The 18561-nt window shown below is 41.5% G+C and overlaps 1 protein-coding gene and 1 non-coding gene across 3 annotated transcripts; both read right to left on the bottom strand.

Moving 5' to 3' along the window:
- Nucleotides 1-498: 498 nt before the first annotated feature.
- Nucleotides 499-571, bottom strand: trnar-ucg. The gene has a single exon. It is a non-coding gene; the product is annotated as a tRNA-Arg (tRNA).
- A 1423-nt stretch (nt 572-1994) lies between these two features.
- kif7 (kinesin family member 7) lies at nt 1995-16879 on the bottom strand. Of its 2 annotated transcripts, none has more exons than XM_027004544.2 (19): nt 16826-16879; nt 15520-15916; nt 14773-14973; nt 12461-12848; nt 11674-12214; nt 11008-11151; nt 10101-10295; nt 9691-9830; nt 9132-9259; nt 8570-8731; nt 8009-8211; nt 6989-7186; nt 6590-6715; nt 5982-6158; nt 5386-5601; nt 4719-4925; nt 3758-3956; nt 2707-2859; nt 1995-2428 (listed from the first exon to the last, which is right to left on the bottom strand). In XM_027004544.2, the coding sequence occupies exons 2-19, from the start codon at nt 15845-15847 to the stop codon at nt 2073-2075; spliced, it is 4062 nt and encodes a 1353-aa protein (XP_026860345.2). In that variant the 5' UTR covers nt 15848-15916; nt 16826-16879; the 3' UTR covers nt 1995-2072. The 2 variants fall into 2 exon arrangements, with proteins under 2 accessions (XP_026860345.2, XP_026860347.2); XM_027004546.2 differs by having other exon boundaries at nt 9691-9785.
- Nucleotides 16880-18561: the final 1682 nt, after the last annotated feature.

The following is an 18561-nucleotide window of genomic DNA, read 5'->3' as shown; positions in this document are numbered from 1 at the left end:
ATATTTTGAAAAATTCCAGTATAAATACTTGTTCCTTCCTGTGTGACTGTATTCATCAACCCACTCCAGTTTGGATGAGCAAAACTTTTATTGTATTAAGTAAAAGTTACAAAATTTATTGTATTGCATAATGCATTGCATTGCCTTAGTGTGTTTAAAGGGTGTTGTAGATATCTCACTTCATCTAGAACCTGTCACTTCACTCAAAACAATTATAGTTTACATAAATGTACCGTGTTTTTTGAAGATGCCAGTACATTAAACACAGAAGTTCATTTCTACATCTTAACAGCCTACTGACATTTGTATACAGCTTCATTATACAATAGATATCTTATATACGCAAAGCGTATTTTAACCATGTAATAGTGAAACAGTTAGTATTCTGATTTACTTCTGAAGAATGTAAAGGATGTAAAGGCTTTTATTTTTCTACATAAGCTACTTAAAGTCTTTCTCTAGTGAAACTGAATCTCAACATGAGTGTTGAGAAAAGTGCGACCCCGGCAGGACTCGAACCTGCAATCTTCTGATCCGAAGTCAGACGCCTTATCCATTAGGCCACGAGGCCCACCCAAGATTTAATAAATGTGAACATATTCCAATGCATTTATCGCTATCTTAAACAGTTATCGGCTCAACTAGACTGTAGTATTAACATGATATCTAGCTACATAAGTTAAAAATCCACAAAACCTAGCTTAATGAACGTAGCAATACTCAATAAACTACCACACAAAAACATACAATATTATTTAAATACGAAGTAGAAACAATGGTGGTATCTAGATTATGGGGGATATCATCAACTAACCTAGCGTTAGCTAAACTAACCTCTGTAGGTACTAAATCTGAATGTAGCTACGGTCGAGATTGCTAGAGCTATGCTAATTCTGTCGGGGGTTTTTTGTGTTTGTTTGTTTTTTGCAACAGTATTCAATTTGGAAAAGGTAGGTAGATTAGCTAGTTAACTTAACTAGCTGTAAACCAACTTCCGAGATTCTTTGCTAAAGATGGACAAAGTAATATTGAACGCTCGGCGATCCAGTAGCTATTGCTAGCTAGCTAACCCTACGTTTAGAAAGCAAATCAGTATGATAGATATAGCTAGTTGATTTGATACTGGGTAGATAATATTAAGCAAATAGTTGATCTGAAGCGACAAAGGTATTTGATGCAATTGTCTGGTTAACACGATAATTCGCTGTTGATTCAGTTTATGAGGACTACTTCCCAAATTACGGCCCAGCACTGCAATGGATAACGGTTTACAAAATTTAGGTTCTAATCTTGTGTGGTTCAAAAACTTTCAACTCATTAAAAAATGTCAAAACTGCAGTTTTCCTCATTATAGACAAGGGTGGCCAGCCGTCTGGTTTTAGGCCGGACAGTCCCGTTTTTCCGCGCCGTCTTCCGCCTGGCATAGACTGACACCCATTTGTCATCTTTTTTGAGTGTACTTGCTTTCCGTTAATCAGTTTAGCGAGTCAGTGTCACACAGCTGTCGATGCAAAGACCGTGCATGAATTGGATCGCCTCGTAGCTCACCTACCGACTAGCCGCAGAAAGGCTAAATGCAGGTCAGAGACGATGCTTGCAACGATGTAAAAATACAAAAAATAAAAGTGTGCAGAATACTGCAAGTAGGTGCCAAGTTTGGTTTCACATAAATTTACATTTTAGGTTTTTAGATAAAATTGGTCAGCTATTAGCTATTTAGCTAGATAGGTTATGGTTTAAATTTTCTGTGTTGTACAATCATATCCACATCTACTTTATATCCTCCTTCTTGGGGGTATGATGTACTAGTTTTAGGGGTTATTAAAGTGGCCATCCTATTGTAAACCAATATTTAGAACATGCAAAGGTGGACATAAAATTACATTTTAAAAAAGCAATAAAATAGTCTTTTTATAATGTACACAAAATGTGAGAGAGAGAAAATATTTTAAAACATTAATTTAACAAAAAACAGTGTAATTTATCACTGAAAATACAGACAGACAGTTTAATTAAAAGTAATGCACAATGATAATAAGAGTAAACCAGTTCGTCTGGCCAAAAGAATGTTTCTACATTGGATTTTTCCGAACATCAATAATTGCAGAATTTGAACCAATGGGTCCTGTATTTAGGCTTGACCTCCGAAATTCCCTCCGTGCTTTGTTAACGGACAATGAGGTTGCTCCGTTCCAAGGCACATTGTTCACGGACTGGACAATTCTATTGGCGGGAAGCTCACAAGCTGCCCTCTGCCGAAGCTCCTCCATGCAGTTCTGATCTTCAGTTGGAAGTGAAGAGCGCCTCCACGTGGGGGGCAGGGGCGCGTTCACCAACTCCCGCATTTCCTCCCTTGACTTGTGCACAGGTTCAGGAGTGGATTTAGAACTTTCTCCAGCTCCTTTGTAGTGCACCCTCTCTGCTGCGCCTACAATGCAAATCATGCACATACAGTACACACCAGTATGATATGACGTGATAGAAAATATTTACTGTATATTTTATAAAACTTCCACACACATCGACTCACATACCTACACTCCTGCAAGAAAGAAAAATTGTAAAAATGTGTAAAAAAAAGTGTAACTAGAGATTCTTTATTTTTCTTGTACTGTTACACTTAAAAAGATGATGGAATATTTTACTAAAGAGTACAGAGAAGGCTCCATAAACTGGTACATTATAATGAGCGATCTGATTGCTCACCCTTGCTCTGATCTCCGGACTGACAAGTCGGCCCACACATGTCCCTGATTTTATCGCTGAGCTCCAGATTGGCTGCCTTACATAGGCTCAGCTCTTTGCTGAGGTTGTGGATCAAGCCCTCATACTGTCGCTGCCTACCAGCCAAACCTTCATCTGTGGATAGAGGAAAGCAATCCGAATATGTTTCACCAACATCTGAGTCTTCCACCTTCACAGCATCGAGTGAGAAACATTCTCCTTTGGAGCATCTTGGACACCTTCAGTATATATGATAAGATATATGACTCAACTTTTGCGACCTAAGGAAAAAACAGCTTGCAACAATTAATGTCCTGCTAAACATATTTCTAACCTACTGTTTAATGCTGGTCATAAAATAAACTCGATTAGGTTTTAGAGGCAATTAAGCAAAACAATTAAAAGCATTTCACGAGAGCATATTTTCATAAGAAACATCCAGGTATAATAAAGTCCTAGAGAGAAAAGCATGTTAGATGCTGCAGTCCTTGCTCAGATGCCATGGTGCTTTGTCAAAGTAATTTGGCTACCTGAATCACTGTTTTATAACAATGATAATGATGATGATCATCATTCTCTTCATTTATCTTTTGCTTTTCCTGATGCTTTATCGTCCCTGCAGTTAGTAATGCAGAATGTCAAATGCAGATGCCAGCCTTCCCTGCCTTTCCGACAATTAGTGCTTTTTTGTTTCCACAGCAATAATGGCAATTAACAGAGCTCAATGACTGGCCACTGCCACCAGCTTCTTATTCTGAACCTGTCTGTTTTGCCACTTAGATCATGTGTTTTTGTTCAGTAACCACTACCTTGTGAAGAACCCAAACCGATGGTCGGTTGACAACATGTGGTTTTAAGTTCATTATTAGCACACATGGGCTTTAGGGCTGCATTGTGTAGTTTCTTTATATTCCTAAAAGGTAGTTGTTGAGGGAGAAATAAAAATCACTCTCTGGTCATAGAGTCCAATCAAGTACTGTTCCTTTTATCTAGTAAAGAAGAATGGTGAGAATTTAAAGAGTCCAAGTCCCACCTCGGCACTGCTGCAGGAGAAGCTGCACATTCCTTTCGTGTTCTTTCTGCTGCTGGGTAAGCCGGCGGTCTGTGTCCAGCTGTTGGCGCTCCAGGGCTGCCTCCAACCACACCACCAGGCGCTGCTGCTCCTCCATCCGCATCTCCAGCTCGGCCAGAGCCATCTGCAGTCTCCGCTCCTCCTCCCGCAGGGACACCACCTTCACGCACGCAAAATATTAAAGGCAAAGTAAAATGGTTCACACGACACCAGGGTACACATTCTTAAATGTATCTTTTGCTGTGATGCCATGCATATTTTTGCACTTAAGGCCTAAAGAGCCAGTGTCATGAGGATTCTGCTTTTCACGCAATTATACTCGTAGCAGGCTAGCTATACAGACATATTAGGCTTTTTCTACATTATTTATCTGTGGTGAGGCTGTTTGCCTTAATATCTGTAATGTGTCATAATTTTCAACGACTTAGGACATTCAGAGCAATACAGGTAGTGGGGTTTGCTTTGCCATATAATTTAACGCAAACGCCCATTTCCAGCCTGCATTTGGGCTTTGAAGACAGCTACATTTTATATGCACCATTTGATTTCAGTATAAGCTGATTTATAATATTTATACAGTTCAGCCTGACTTCTCTGGAATCACAAGATTGCCAGACTGAGATGTTCTGCAGGATTTGATATAATCGGCTAGGTAGAATGACTACCCAATCATAGCACATGAATTTCACAGGATGAAGAAAAAATCATAGTAAATAAAACCTTGGAAAAAAACAACTTATGAATGTACTTTAAGTAAAATGTAGCTCAGTTGAAACGATGTTAGTAATCAAATAAAATACAGTTTTATTAAACTACTTTTAGAAGTGCAATGAATGTAAAAAGTACTCATCTACAGTAACAAAAGTATATACAATTCATTACAACATTGTAATTGTCTCCCAGTAACTCAGAGTGTGCAGACCTTATCAAAGTACTTGCAGAGCAGGGCACGTGTCTCAGAGGCAGACAGGTAGGTGAGTTTGGCCATCAGGTTCATCTCCCACTGGGTGAGCATGCTGCCCGAGGCCCTTAGCTGCCTCTGTCTCTGTGTGATGGCCTCGTTCTTGTATTCGATGGCAGCGTCCAGCGCCTCGATTGCCTCATCCAGCTGGAACAGAGTGCGCTCCTCCTGAATGGCAGTTAGGGAAGGAACGTGGGGTTAATGGAGGTCACCAGAGCTGCACAGCTTGGTGGGTGGAGGAATGCCAGGCTGCTTGGAACTGCAGGATCACAGGACTACGGGTTTCACAATGCCCTGGACTTCATGGTTTACTTTCATTGTTGGGCATGTTCACTTTAGCAACCATAAAAAAGATTATAATGGTGTGCTTAACACAGACACCTTTAGGAATCTCTTATCTACATGGCAGTGTTAGTGTGCTAAACGCTCTGAAACAAAATATCTACATCAATGCACAATCACAAAGTCACGTTAATATTACAACACAAATATACCTTCATTTACCTTCTACATCAAAGGGGAAAACTAGAAGGAAAAACAAACAAATAAACAAACGACCAAAGTAAACAATGCTTTAGGTTCACTGACCAAAGCACACACCCAGGTATGCCACAAGCCCTGGACCCACCTCAGGAGAGAGCAGGTTACCCTGCCGCAGTTTCTCATCCAGCTCCACTCTCTGCTTGAGGAGCTGCTCCTTCTCCTGCCGCAGGCTGGAGATCTCCTGCCGGATGTGCTGCGAGTCCTGCGCACTGCTGCTGCGAAGCTGCCCGCTGCGTGCGCTCAGCTCCCGCTCCAGCGACTCGATGCGGCTCGACAGCACCTCCAGGTTGTTGCTCAGAGCCTGCCGGGTGTGTGTGTGTGTGTGTGTGTGTGTGTGTGTGTGTGTATGTGTGTGCGCACGTGTGTGCATTAGACCTTCAGAGGGAGCTACTGGACATCTGCTTCAGCTATGTATTGGAATCTGAGAATGTCTGACATATCTGCTTTATTATGACTACGACATAACGTGGATATTGAGGATCCTGATGCTAACAAAAGGTCTTCGCTTTCCATCTGTCATAATACTTTTTCATGACAGAGAGAAAGAACTAAGAAAATCAATTTCAGTTAAATGTTTTTGCAAGCTCAGAATATCTGCATATTAATTTGACACCTAACAGCAGTGCCCCGCAACACAATGAACGTGGCAAGTCAAAGGCTGAAGGTGCTGCCCTCACAGACCTGGCTAGAGCGGAGTCGTTTGGTCTCCAGGCTGCTGCGTTCCAGGAGCAGAGCCTCCTTCTTGGCCAGGATCTCTGCTCTCTTGGTCAGTTCCCCATCCAGGTCCTCCAGACCTCTCCTCTGTTCCAGAACCTTTTCCATCTCCTCATCCAGCCAGCGCTTCTGCTCCTCAATCTTCTGCTCAGGACGCAAAGGTCAACGGCAGTCAAAAAAAAAAAAGGGATGGCAGGGGTTTGAAATATGCACTCTATTTTTATTTGATTTTTGGCTAGAGCAGTGGGGACGTGCACACTTTGAGACATGATGAAACATGTTTACAGCATAGAAGGCAATAACACCTTTATCAACAGCACATGCTCAAATACCAGGGTGAGAGAGTGTGATCTTAAAACATGCTGAAACAAGCCACAAGACAACCTAAACTACAAACACTAAGGCTACCAATTACAGAATGCAACAGGAAAATGCCAAACCACACATACACAAAAATCCACAAAGAAAATACCTGTCAAGTAGCCTCTAACTTGGTTTAGCTTTAGAAAGATTTTTATAAAGATTCCATTTGAGTGTTTGGATAAGTCTGTGGCTAGCCTTTTCTCAGTTTATACCTGCTGTTCCTCTAGTGAGATGACAGACCCATTACTGCCGCTTCTCCTCTGCCTCTGGAAGGCAGCGATCTTCTCCGTCTTAATCTGTAGGATCTTCTGCTGCTGCTTGTTCTTGATTTCCAGCTCCTACGCACAGGCAGGGAAGACATGCTCAAATAATCACAGATCTGTCATACTTATGAAGCAGACATTTATGAGATCTTTTGCCTAGTTGGACTAGGCTTTATCTACCTAGCTTAGACCAAAATTGCTAAACGGGAAGAGGCAAAAAAAACCAGCACAATATGTTGCTAAGGCAGCTTTTTTTAGCCTAAAGGGGCCTGCTGGAGCCTGCTGGGGCTCAGGCTCTTGAGGCAGGCCACACACGCGTGCGTGTGTGTGAGTGTGTGTGTCACTCGCCTTTACACGCTGCTTGCCCCGCTGCATCTCGCTCTCCAGCCTCCTCTTCTGCTGGCTCTCCTGGCGCAGGCGGCGGTGGAGGTGCTCCTGCTGCTGTCGCAGGCTTTGCACGCTGCGCTCCAGCTCCTGCACACGCCGCTCGCTCTGCGCTGACAGTGAAGCCAGCTGCGCCGTGTCCCGCTGCCTCTGCTTCAGCACCTGCAGGTCGGCCCGCAAAAAAAACCAAACAAACAAAAAAACTAAACAAAAAACACGTCCTGACCGAAGGACTGCATTCTGGCACCCAAAAGGGTTCTGATGTAGTATCGAAGAAAGGATAAAATTAAGGTTTGGAAAAGTATCAAATTATAACTCTATTATTCTTCTACCCTTTCTCTCTTCTGAGCGCTAGTCAAATGCTGTGTAAAGTTTTATATGCAACAGTTTTTGTATTGTGTTGAAAAATTCAAACCTCATAATGAAAGAAACACTGAAACTGCATGTAGCACTGCACCTCTATTACTCAGACATGTTAACGACTTACATTTCATCATATTTTTGACTCTAAAATATTTAGTTAGAGTTTAAAGTCGACATGTTGCAAAAGTGTGTCTCTTGATGCAGCAGGTTTTACTGCGTGAACTATTACACAAATACCTTTTGGTATTTGGTAGGTACTATGAGGCTAAATTCCTTGCTCGAGTACATATGTGTAGCAAGTAGAAGAAGGATGGTATGCAGACTGTTATAGCAGCAGTTCGGAGGCCTAAAGGGCATTCCAATGAGTAAATGTTCAGTAAACAGTCCAGAACACCTGCCATCCACTGAATACCAAAATTAAAATCTAAAATTTTAGATTATACTGTATAAAAGGATAGAAATGCTCATGAATGAAATATCAGAAATAAAACTGCCATTGTGGTTTTGGGGGGGGGGGGAGATCCAGTACACACTCGCATAACACGTTATGTCCACGTCACACAGACACTCTAGCTACCAGCCTCTGGCGAGGTCATCACTACCATGGACTTATAGCCTGACCTGCACTTTGCTGTGTGCAGCTGCGATCTTCCTCCTGCACTCCTGGGCTTTGGAGCAGTCGGCAGCGTCGCGGCTGCCCTGCGCCTCAAGGTCCTGCAGCTGCTTCTGGGCCTCAGTGAGCTCAGCCCGGGCCTGCTCTGCTTCCTGCTCCAGTTCGGCCACCTTCCGGCTATACTGCCTGTTCATCGTCTGCGCATCTTTGCCTGCACGCATGCCGGGAAGTCATCAGGGGACAGAACAGAATGAAAGGGGGGAAAAAAAGAAGAAAATTACAAAGCCCTGAACTGTGCTTAAGTTCTTATTTATCTATAGGAATTCACATAGCATTGCATCTTAAAAGCCATCATACTTGTAAATATTACATTATACCAGTGGTTTGTGTATTTTTGTACATGCCTTGTGTTTGTATTTCTCCTGCTCTACTGCTATATAGTCTGAAGACTTAAACATATGCATGGAGGGTTGCAGGACTAGAAACGCCCCTCGTGGATTTATTTACACTCACACACACACACACACACTAATAACATGGAAGCATTATGGTGTGGTTAGCAGTGTCACCTGTTTTGACCAGCTCCTTGATGAGCTCCTCCTTCATGCGGATGGTGATGGACAGCTCCCTGATCTTCTGTTGGGCCAATAGCAGCCCCCGCTCGGAGCCCAGCTCCCACACACACCCCTTCAGGCTCTCCAGCACTGAACTCTCCCCTACACTGCTGCTGGCTGTCCAACACACGCAGCAGGCAGAACAAAAACGGATACTAAACTGCTGCTGCTCATTTACATTATGCAAATAAATTTTTTGCCAAAAAACAAACAAACCAAAAAACACCACTGCTAGTGTAAAATACTAAAGCAAGCATTGAGCAAATAGGAACAAGCCAACTGGTCTCTGCCAAAATGACAACATGTTAACTCCCATCATTTAAATGTTTTTATCACCCTAGAATTCTGGGAAAATTATTCCATTAATACAAAAACAGCCACACAGAACTGTCCTTGTTGCTCAATTTCAATGAACGCTAGAAAAGAAGGTAAGTAAAACAAATAAGCATTTAAGCTTACAGCCGGCAGCCAGAAAGCAGTGACCAGGATGTTTAAACAGCTTCAGTGCTGAACTCACATGTACGCCTGTTGCTGTGTAATGCTGGAGGGTAGCCTGATCCCAGCACCTGAGACAGAGGTGCTCTAGCTTTTCCAGATGAACCTTGAAATGGTGCATCTTTCTTTGACCAGGTAGTATGCATGCACCTGTACAAGACCATGTATGCAAGGCTATGAATACAATCCAAATCAACAGTCCAAATTCTACTTACAACGTCCCCAGGTAACGCATACATCAATAAATCACATTATAGAGAAAGCAAACAATATAACCACAATTTTCTTTTAGCCAATTATTAACTTTAAGTGCAAAAAAGGAAAAAAGCTTCTTTCTTGGTGGGTTTTTGTATAACCACCCAAAAGTTACAACTGAAAAATGTTTTTAGAAAACCGTTTCCTCAATAATACAAAACCTAAATCTCATGAGAATTTCCTGCACCCTTCTTTGTATTCCTGCATAGCTTGTTAGCATGTTCAGATGCAAACATAACAAACAAAACAAAACAAAACAAACCCACTAATGTGCCATTATGTGCGAAGGGTGAAGACCACCATTCCTACAGCGATCACCTCCATACCTGCGATTGTCGCTGCCTCCTCTGACGTGAGTATCCTCTCCTTCTCGGTCCTCTGACTCATTCTCCATGTCCCCATGTCCAGCCTCCCACTGGGCCTGTTCGGAAAAAGAACAGGCACCCGTCGAAGTGCCTGGGTTGGCCTGAAAGCACAGAACCCAGAAACAACAGCAATAACTATTGCACCATGAGGCAGACACCTACAGCAGGTTTAATAACACTAAATTATTATATGTAGTCCATAACCAACAACGTTGCTTGTACAAGGACGCTGTAGATGTTCAAATTACACAGTTCTGATCTATGCATTAAAACACAGCGGCGTCTGCATCATGTAAACTAAAACTTATTTTTGACTGGTAGCATATTCAAATAGCAAAATAAGTGTTGGGTTAGCAAGGAAAATAATCTACCTGTTGTGAAGGGCTTTCCCCAGGGTCTCCATTGTAGAGAGGGATAAAATAGCCTGGGGCGAGTGTTACTTGTACTGAGCTGATGGGTGCAGTGTGGGGTCTCCGTTTCAGGTGCAGCTGACCCATGCTGCCTGGCTGGGCCAGCAGACTATGCAGCTCTGCAATGAGGTCCTGCTGCTCCTGGAGCCTATCGCTCTGAAAGGGAGATCACAAAACTTTACCTACACTGCCAGCAAGCACCTCGACTCTGCTAGCTCATTTGACTGCCTAGATGACATTGATGAGTGGATGTCTCAGCTGCCTTCAGAAAAAAAAATAAATGCACGGGCGATGGCTGCAGAACAGCCTTCCATGACGGTAGATGACCTCTGTACCATCTCCAAGGACTGTGACGTTCACCTTCACTGCTGACAGTGGGAAACCTATATGTGCTTTTGTGTCAACAAGACCGGATTACTCCAAAGCTCCTTTATGTGGCCTGCCAAAGAGCCCTATTACTAATTTACTGCGTTCGGAACGCTGCTGCCAGAACCCACTCATGCACCAGAATGAGGGATCACATTCCACTGGCTCTCATCTCCCTTTATTAGGTATTCGCGTCTTTCAGAATTTATTTTAGAATTTATTAATATTTAAATGTCTTCAAGCCCCTTTGCCCTTTTCCACCTTATCAAATTAATATTAGATATGATCATATAATTTGCTATGTAATCTGTTGGTGAGCCTTGAAACTGACCTGATTTCAATGATTAATTTTCATAATAATTAATATTTACTCTATAAAGCACTTTGAACATTTTTTTTATAAGTGCAATTTTTTAATATTATAACTATTATTTAACATATGTCCTAAAGCCAGGTTGTCTAAATTTTAAGTTCAGGTGTATATGAAAGAAAAATGCCTTACCTGCTGCTTGTACTGCTCCATTGCATCTTCTAGTGCAGACAGAAAGTCGGTATTCTCTTGCTCTAATTGATGGATCTGTTCTAGTAACTGGGAAATGGAGTCATCTTTCTCCCTGCTCCACTCCTCCTTCACATGATTCAGCTCCTGACATACCAGAGGCAATAACATCTAACCCGATTTTGAATATACCTTCAGTGTAATACCAAGACTCATTATCGGAGTCATACCTAGAATTGTGAAGGATATTATAACAATATAATCTGTGACAATCTGTAAATGTTGTTTCATGTTATGTTCATTCATCATGATTATTAACAATATAAAAATTAATTAACTGTTTGGGAAACAACTCACATATTTTGCAGATATGTATGTTTGTAAACTCATGTATTTTCTTGTCTCATTTCCATTAAAAAATATTTCATTCAGACATGCTTACTATAACTAGAAGCCACCTGGCATCATGCCTAAACCACCCGGCTACTATTAGTATCCCTGCATCATTAACAAAATCAGCATTTTGAGGTGAAGGACTCTTTTAAAGTTTTTAGTTAATGTACTGAACAGAACTGTCTTACAGTATTACGTTTAGCTTACAAATACTGCATGTGTATATACAACTTGCAGGAAAACATGCCACCTAGCCTTGTGCCCTACGTGGCCCACCTGAACCTTCAGAAGTGTTCGGCCCCTTTTCAGTGCGGCTGTGTCCTCAGTGGAGCTGCTCTCGATGCCGCTGTCCGGCCCCGAGGCCGTGGTCAGGCCGCTTCGCTCCTCCTCCACGGCGCACAGCCACTCCTTGACCCGCAGCTGCTGCCCAGCATTCAGCGTCCCCTCCCCTCGCAACTCTGTCAGCAGCCTGTAGGCCGAGTCCGTGCATGTCCTGTAGTGGGCGCTCTCTGCCTGCAGCTTGTTCATGTCTGGCTCGAGGGGCCGTGCCCGACGCTCGGGGTCCGAGCGGGCAAGGATTCGCGTCTCTGAGCGCTGCCGGTTCTCCAGGGCCCGTCTGAGGGCTTTGATTTGGAGCTCCAGGCTTTCCACCCTGTCGGGCTCCCCACGACAATTCACCATGACCCGGTTTTGGATGTTGCGAGCCCGTTTGGCATAATTGAGGGTGTTGAGGCTCTCATCAAAGTCAGAGGATGAGGGACTAATGCAGGCGATCATGAGTGTTTTTGCATTGCCTCCAAGGGAGTCTTTTAAGATTCTGAGAAAATGGACAAAATGCATAATTTTGCATTCTATTCTTACAAAAAGAAAATGCGTAAACAGCTTCTTTTTTTTTACCACACAAAAGTAAATAAATAATGAAATGTTAGAAATTGGGCCTGTTATGTTTTAAACCTCAGTAACTTGAGATACATAAATTAACAGAATTCAAAAGATTTGCCTTCCAAAAAATCATCATCATCCTTACAACCCACAAATGGGAACTGTACATCTCGCGTCATACCTGGTGATTTTTGAGTCTCTGTAAGGAATATGTGTGCCTTTTCTCTTAGGGTCCCCTAGCGCCCCGATCACATTTCCTAGGGCAAGGAGTCCACTGTTGATCTGAATGCTCTCCTTGAGCCGCTCTCCGGTGTTCCCTGTTCTGACGATTCGCTCAGACCCGGCCAGGTCCACAAAGTGGAACTTGGAGGAGAGGACTTGGAGGCCTCCGCCAGCGGCCCTAGATCCACCGCGCCGCTGCTCCATGAGCACGGTGAAGATGGTGTGGGAGCGGCTGGAGCACGGGTTCATCTGGGTGGCTCCTGTGTGGCGAGCCGTGTTCCCAGATTCTAAAAGGCTCAAGACCTCATCGAGCCCCTCCACCTCACACTCCTTCACTCCACAGAGAACTGCGGGAAAGCATGTGGGAAAAAAACATAAAACACTTTCCAATGAGTATCATTCAGTGCCTTCAAAGCAGTCAGGCACTTCGGAACTTGGATTGTATCCAAGCTGTACCATGTGCTGCCTGTGGCTAGAAGCCTAGAGGGAATGTAATTGGCTGTATTCCCAGGGGAGAGGCACAGAATAACAGGGCTGGGCAATAAAGTGAAATAGCCTATATTATTATGATAATATGAAATTAACAGTTAAGGAATTTTAAGTATCTTGGTGTCGTAAGTGATGGATAATATTTGGTTTATATGTGGTTTATTTTTGGGATATTGAAAAGAATTACACCGACCCAAATTCTTAACTGCATTCACCAGATCTTAACTATGATGTCTGCCAGGTATTTCACATGTAAAAAGATAAACATTAAACACCCTGAGGTTGCAGATTAGAACTAAACAGTGATACAAGTGTCAATATAAAGGTTATTTCATTCTTCTCACAATTTTGTTCTACCACAGAAACAATTTACCTTTTTTTTTTTTTTTTACATTTTCAGTGTACACATATATTGCAAAATAAAATAAATTTTAGAAATGATCACAACCTTGAAAATTGGGCTATATCATTCAGGTCTAAGTGGCCCCGAGTAGAGCGCATTCAGTCATTCACATACATTGTCAAACAGCAAATCAAGCAGTGCCTCTCATATGAGCATGCTGAGAAACTCAGCAATGCGGCAAGAGTAGAATAGCTTATTCACAAGGCCTCCAACACGCCTGTGAAAGGACCGCAGACGAGGCCCCCTGCAGTTCCTTGCTGCTACATATGCCACATTGAAATGGTTCACAAAACCCCACGCGTTTTGGGAGTGTGCTACTACCAACTATCTCTGGCCAGACGCGGCATCTGCGATGTCTGATGCCATAGACCTCTGTTAAACTGCTTCACCCTAACCTCTTTCTTCTAAGTGATAACCGCTCTATGGCTCCACTGCTGCATAAAAGAAGACAACGAGCAACAAAGCTTCATGTATGCTACACTGCAAAAACTGGTCTTGTAATGCATTTATTAACCTAATTTTTTCATGTTAATAAGAAAGCATTCAGGAAGTGTCAGAACACAAGGGGCAAAACAATCAGAGAATAGAGAATAGAGTTTTTAACAGTAGACTTTCTTCTGATGTTTGTAACCAAAAATTGAATGCCCTGAACCCATTTCACAAAAACAGTTTAAAAATATTCAGATTGAAGCGTAAGTGCTTCCTTAGTGTTGCTCATCTGAAATGACAGCTAAAAATTAGTTGATGCATTTCCTATCTAAAGGAATAGACTAATCTGAGATCTATTGGACATTTATCAGAAAATGGCAACTGTCTGCATCATCCTCAGTGAGAGCTGTGGGCATACTGCGCTTACAAATAAGCCCCCCCAAATGCGTCTGTAAATTGTTTATTTGAGCTCCACTTATTCCATGAGCTTTTAAATCTTTCACATGTCAAAACACAATGGAGCAGTTTGTCCTTTTGCTACAGTTGAAATGATGAGAGTACTTATGTTTTCTGCTTTCTTTCAGTACGCAGAATGAAGTGAAATGATTCGTACCCTTGCTTGAAAATGTTAAGTGCAAGAACTTCAGAATACTCCACACTGACTTTATTGTTACACAAAAATTTGCTTAAGAATACTCACCACAGTAACTTACAAATTTGCCTTAACACTAAAGTTTTTTTGGATTAATCTCATTGCTTTCTTAAGTATTTTCACTGAATATTCTACATACTCAAATATAAATATCACCTGCATGATAAGTGATATTGAAATGTCTGTGCAAATCCCTGTGTTCCAATGAAAAACCATGACATTTGGCCTAGACATTTCACAGGCTGCACAAGAAACACTAAAGTTGCTTCCACAGGCCAAAAAAACTCTGGCTCCTCACCTATGTTGCCCTTGTCATCTTCCCGGATATGAATATCCTTGCTTGCTGTCTCAATCTCCAAAAGGTCTCTGAAGATCTCCTTGTAAACCTCAAGGTAGGACACTCTGACGGAGAAGTCGCTGAGGTCATTCTCATCCAGTAACTTGAAGATCTCGGCCACAGCTCTGGGAATGATCCCTTGTTCATCATCTCTAAAGGAGGCTTCAGCCAAAAACCAGCATTGGGTTAGTAATAGTTGTCCGCAGCCAAATGCCAAAAAGCAAGATCTCAGATGGCAAGAGGGGCTGTAGTTTCGAGCAGTGACAGCTGCATCGGGGGAAGTGTTGTTGGCATCGCAAATGTGTGTGAACTCATAGGGAGATTTTAACTAGAATCAGGCAAGCCTCTTCTAACCCAGAAAACTGATGGCCTTGATGCAGCCCAGAAAATATATCGATGTCACGAGCAGCTCTGGAGAAATAAGACTGGTGACAAACTAAAATAACTCCAGGCATATTATACTCTGTTTCCTAGAACATGATTATTGCATAATACAGAATGCTGACATGGCACACCTTACTTATATTTACTTATATTTTTGTGTAACATGGTTGAAAATAGGCATGTACATGTTTTTGTGACCACAATGAACTTTTTTTAGTGGATTGCTACATGAACATGTTATAGTGACCTTTTGTGACCTCCATCATATTACAGAGGCCATGCTGTTGTAGTGTTGATGAGCTTAAAAAAACCCAAAGCACTCACATATGTTAGCTTCTCCAATTGTGTAGGTTTTGCCTGAGCCGGTCTGACCGTAAGCAAACACTGTGGCATTGAAACCCTGAAAGAAAGCCTCAACAAGTGGCTGGACACAGGCCACGTACACTTCTTCCTGAGTGGAACCTTCCTCAAAGACAAAATCGGAGTGGAAGCAACGATCATGGCCGAGAGTAACCCTTCTGTCTTCTGGGTGGGTTGTGATGCAGCTCTCATGGCTGTGTAGGACCTCTTTAGGGAGAAGAGGCCGTATTCGCACTGCTACCTGCACTGCAGTTTCCTCTGCCTTGCCCTGGCTGGCCACTTTGGGAGACATGGCAAAGCCAATTAACAGTCCCCAGAACCTCTGTAGACCTGTGGCATGATTGTGGTTATTTCAAGATCGCTGAAAACAGTCAAGCAAAAATGGTAGTTAGAAAAATATAACTTTGATAACTTTTACTGCTATGGTGCAAACTTTTTGAGAAAAAAAGAGCTTGCTGTCATAACTCATGACTCAGATCATTTTTAATTATTTTTTAAAAAGTGGACCAATGAAAAGCACGCTTAAAAAATGGTCTCCGTTTAAATGAATTGGACATTAACTTGTAACATTAAATTAACTTATTACATGAAATTAAAAACTACTTATCTACAGAGTTTGCATTTCTATACAGAAACATTTTGTTAAAAAGGTTGAAAAACACTTAGAAAAAATCTGAATTATAATAATGGTAGGCAAGGGGGGAAACTTTTTCATGACTGCAACAATGTTACCATAATTACGCAATTTGCAGTATAATATGCAAAATACATTGTAATAAATGTAATTACATTGTAACATAGAAATGTTGCTCGTCAAAGTTGCAAGCGAGTCACTTCGGCTAATTTTGCTTTTAATGCTGCAAATTTTACAAGATGCATTTGTACAGCCACAAGGCTAACATTATCACGATATTTGGTAAACTAGATGGATAACAAACAAACAACTGACTGGTGAGCGCTTTGGTTAACCCTTCAATTGCATTCTTTAACCTAAGCGTTTTCTGACATTTCTCGAGTTTTCCTCTGAAATATAACTTCGTTAGCTTTGATGCTATCTACAAGGCATAGCTCGCGGAAACCCTCAAGCTAGCAAGCTAGCTACTTAAAGAAAACGAAAAAGTTGATGTGTCCTGCATTCACCTCTTGAAATGTTAAACATTTTATACGAACGGAAATTTGGTTCTCTGTATATGGGGTCGGTTAAAATTGATCATCCGAAACTGTAAACCGTGGCCACTTGTAATAGCCTATAATAAACTTCTCAACTTACTGTTGTTTTCGACTCCATCTTTCTGTTCGAGACACATCCCAGTCAGGGACACAATCCTGAGATTTTCAACTAGTTGAGGGATGCAGTGATGTCATGTAGTCGGCTTCCCAAATGCCTGTATTAAATGAGGTTGCCTGCAGAGTAGGCAAATAGCTAAGAGTTCCTCTAACAAACATTCCTCGAGACAAGGGACACGTTGTAAGGCTAGAATGCCTTTAGGATTAAGATACTTGGATGAGAGCTACATCATATTTCATGGAAATATAAACCCAGATGATGTAGTATCAGAGTAAAGCAATATAGGCATCTACCCTCATGAATGTACCCTTGAAGCAGGTTTGGAGTTCCACACTAAGGTGTCTTTCTCTCCCTCTTGTAGGGTGTTTGGTAGGCCAAAACATGAAAACGAATGATTATCTCTCTCGTTCCTAGTCAGTCTCACCATATGTGGCTCTCACCATGTGTACCATCCAGCATTTAAAAAGTCTAAATGGAAAATGACCTGACGGGGGTTGCACCCCTGATGCTTTTAGAAATGACTTGTTAGAAGGCACTGCACCTTCGAACCTGCTCCCATGTTTTCTAATATTTCTTGGGTTGCATTTCTTAGATGAGAAGACATTGATAGGATATAATTACTCAGATATATTTGACTTGCTTAAGCTTTGTGACAGACAAGGACATACAATTTACAATACGTTGCTTGATTTCTCATATGAATAGGCACCTCCACTTTAAATTAATCTTTTGAAACCTATAACAATTAATATCATTTTGGCTGTAGCCTGCTTGCATTAAGTGCCAAAAGTAAGGATTCTCAATCCTTCCCAAGGCCACACTTTGCAGTATTTATGCACTGCATCACTTGTGGTAGCCATGGCTACATGCTGTATGAAAATGAGTTATACCCTCACAATCACAATCACTGCCACTAAATCGCCATAAGAAAACGAAGTGCTGTTATAAAAATACTAAGCCATTGATTTCATTGACCAGTCTCAGAGCTGATGGGAACAGAATAATACTGCATCTATCCATCTTTTCATGTTTTCACAATTATAAGATGGATATTTCCAGATTTTAATGCATAGCTGAATTGTGATGCATTCTTTCTGAATTGTGACAAAGCTTTAAAAAATAATACAATGTGATTCATAGTGTTGTGTGCAAATATTTAAGACTATTTAAAATATAATCACTACTGATTGTTCTGTTCAAGAAAGAAACAATAACTTCATTGAATTGTTTTTATTTCAGAGTTTGCTTAAAATAACATTTCAGCAAATAACTTAAGAAGTGAGTAATGAACAAATATTTTGGAACACAAAGAATCATAATGAATGATAATAGCAAAGAATCCTGGGTTATTTATGCATGACCTTACCAGCATGACCAAATAAATATCTAAATCTTCTTATAGTTTTTCATTTCAATCAGCTATTGATCTTCTGCCATTTATCTGGCATTTAATGTTGATTTATGTTAGCAGTCAAAAGCAAAGTATACCAGTACTATTTTAGAAAGAAACATTTGCTGGGGTGTGCGTGTGTTTGCATCCTGCTCACTGAGGTAGACTATGACTTGTTGTCGCAGTTGACATATTTTCAACAACAAAATCACTAGTCTTCCACAGTGCCCAGAACTAAAGGTTTTTAGCATAAACAATAATGTTTACACTGAATATTTACGAAGGTTATTATTTCCATTTTTATTAGACACTGTGAATAAAGGGCGTT

Source organism: Electrophorus electricus, chromosome 1 (assembly GCF_013358815.1).
Source record: "Electrophorus electricus isolate fEleEle1 chromosome 1, fEleEle1.pri, whole genome shotgun sequence".
Lineage (NCBI taxonomy): Eukaryota > Metazoa > Chordata > Actinopteri > Gymnotiformes > Gymnotidae > Electrophorus > Electrophorus electricus.
The sequence above is the reverse complement of the archived record's forward strand: the minus strand, read 5'-3'. Positions and strand labels throughout refer to the sequence as shown.

What these genes read in the sequence shown, in the direction of transcription:
- kif7 (XM_027004544.2), bottom strand. Translation starts at nt 15,847, where the DNA reads ATGTCTCCCAAAGTGGCCAGCCAGGGCAAGGCAGAGGAAACTGCAGTG. An exon ending in CTGCACACAGCAAAGTGCAG is followed by an intron (nt 7,187 to 8,008) that starts GTCAGGCTATAA and finishes GCCGACCTGCAG; the next exon opens with GTGCTGAAGCAGAGGCAGCG. An exon ending in TCTCACTAGAGGAACAGCAG is followed by an intron (nt 6,159 to 6,589) that starts GTATAAACTGAG and finishes CGTCCTGAGCAG; the next exon opens with AAGATTGAGGAGCAGAAGCG.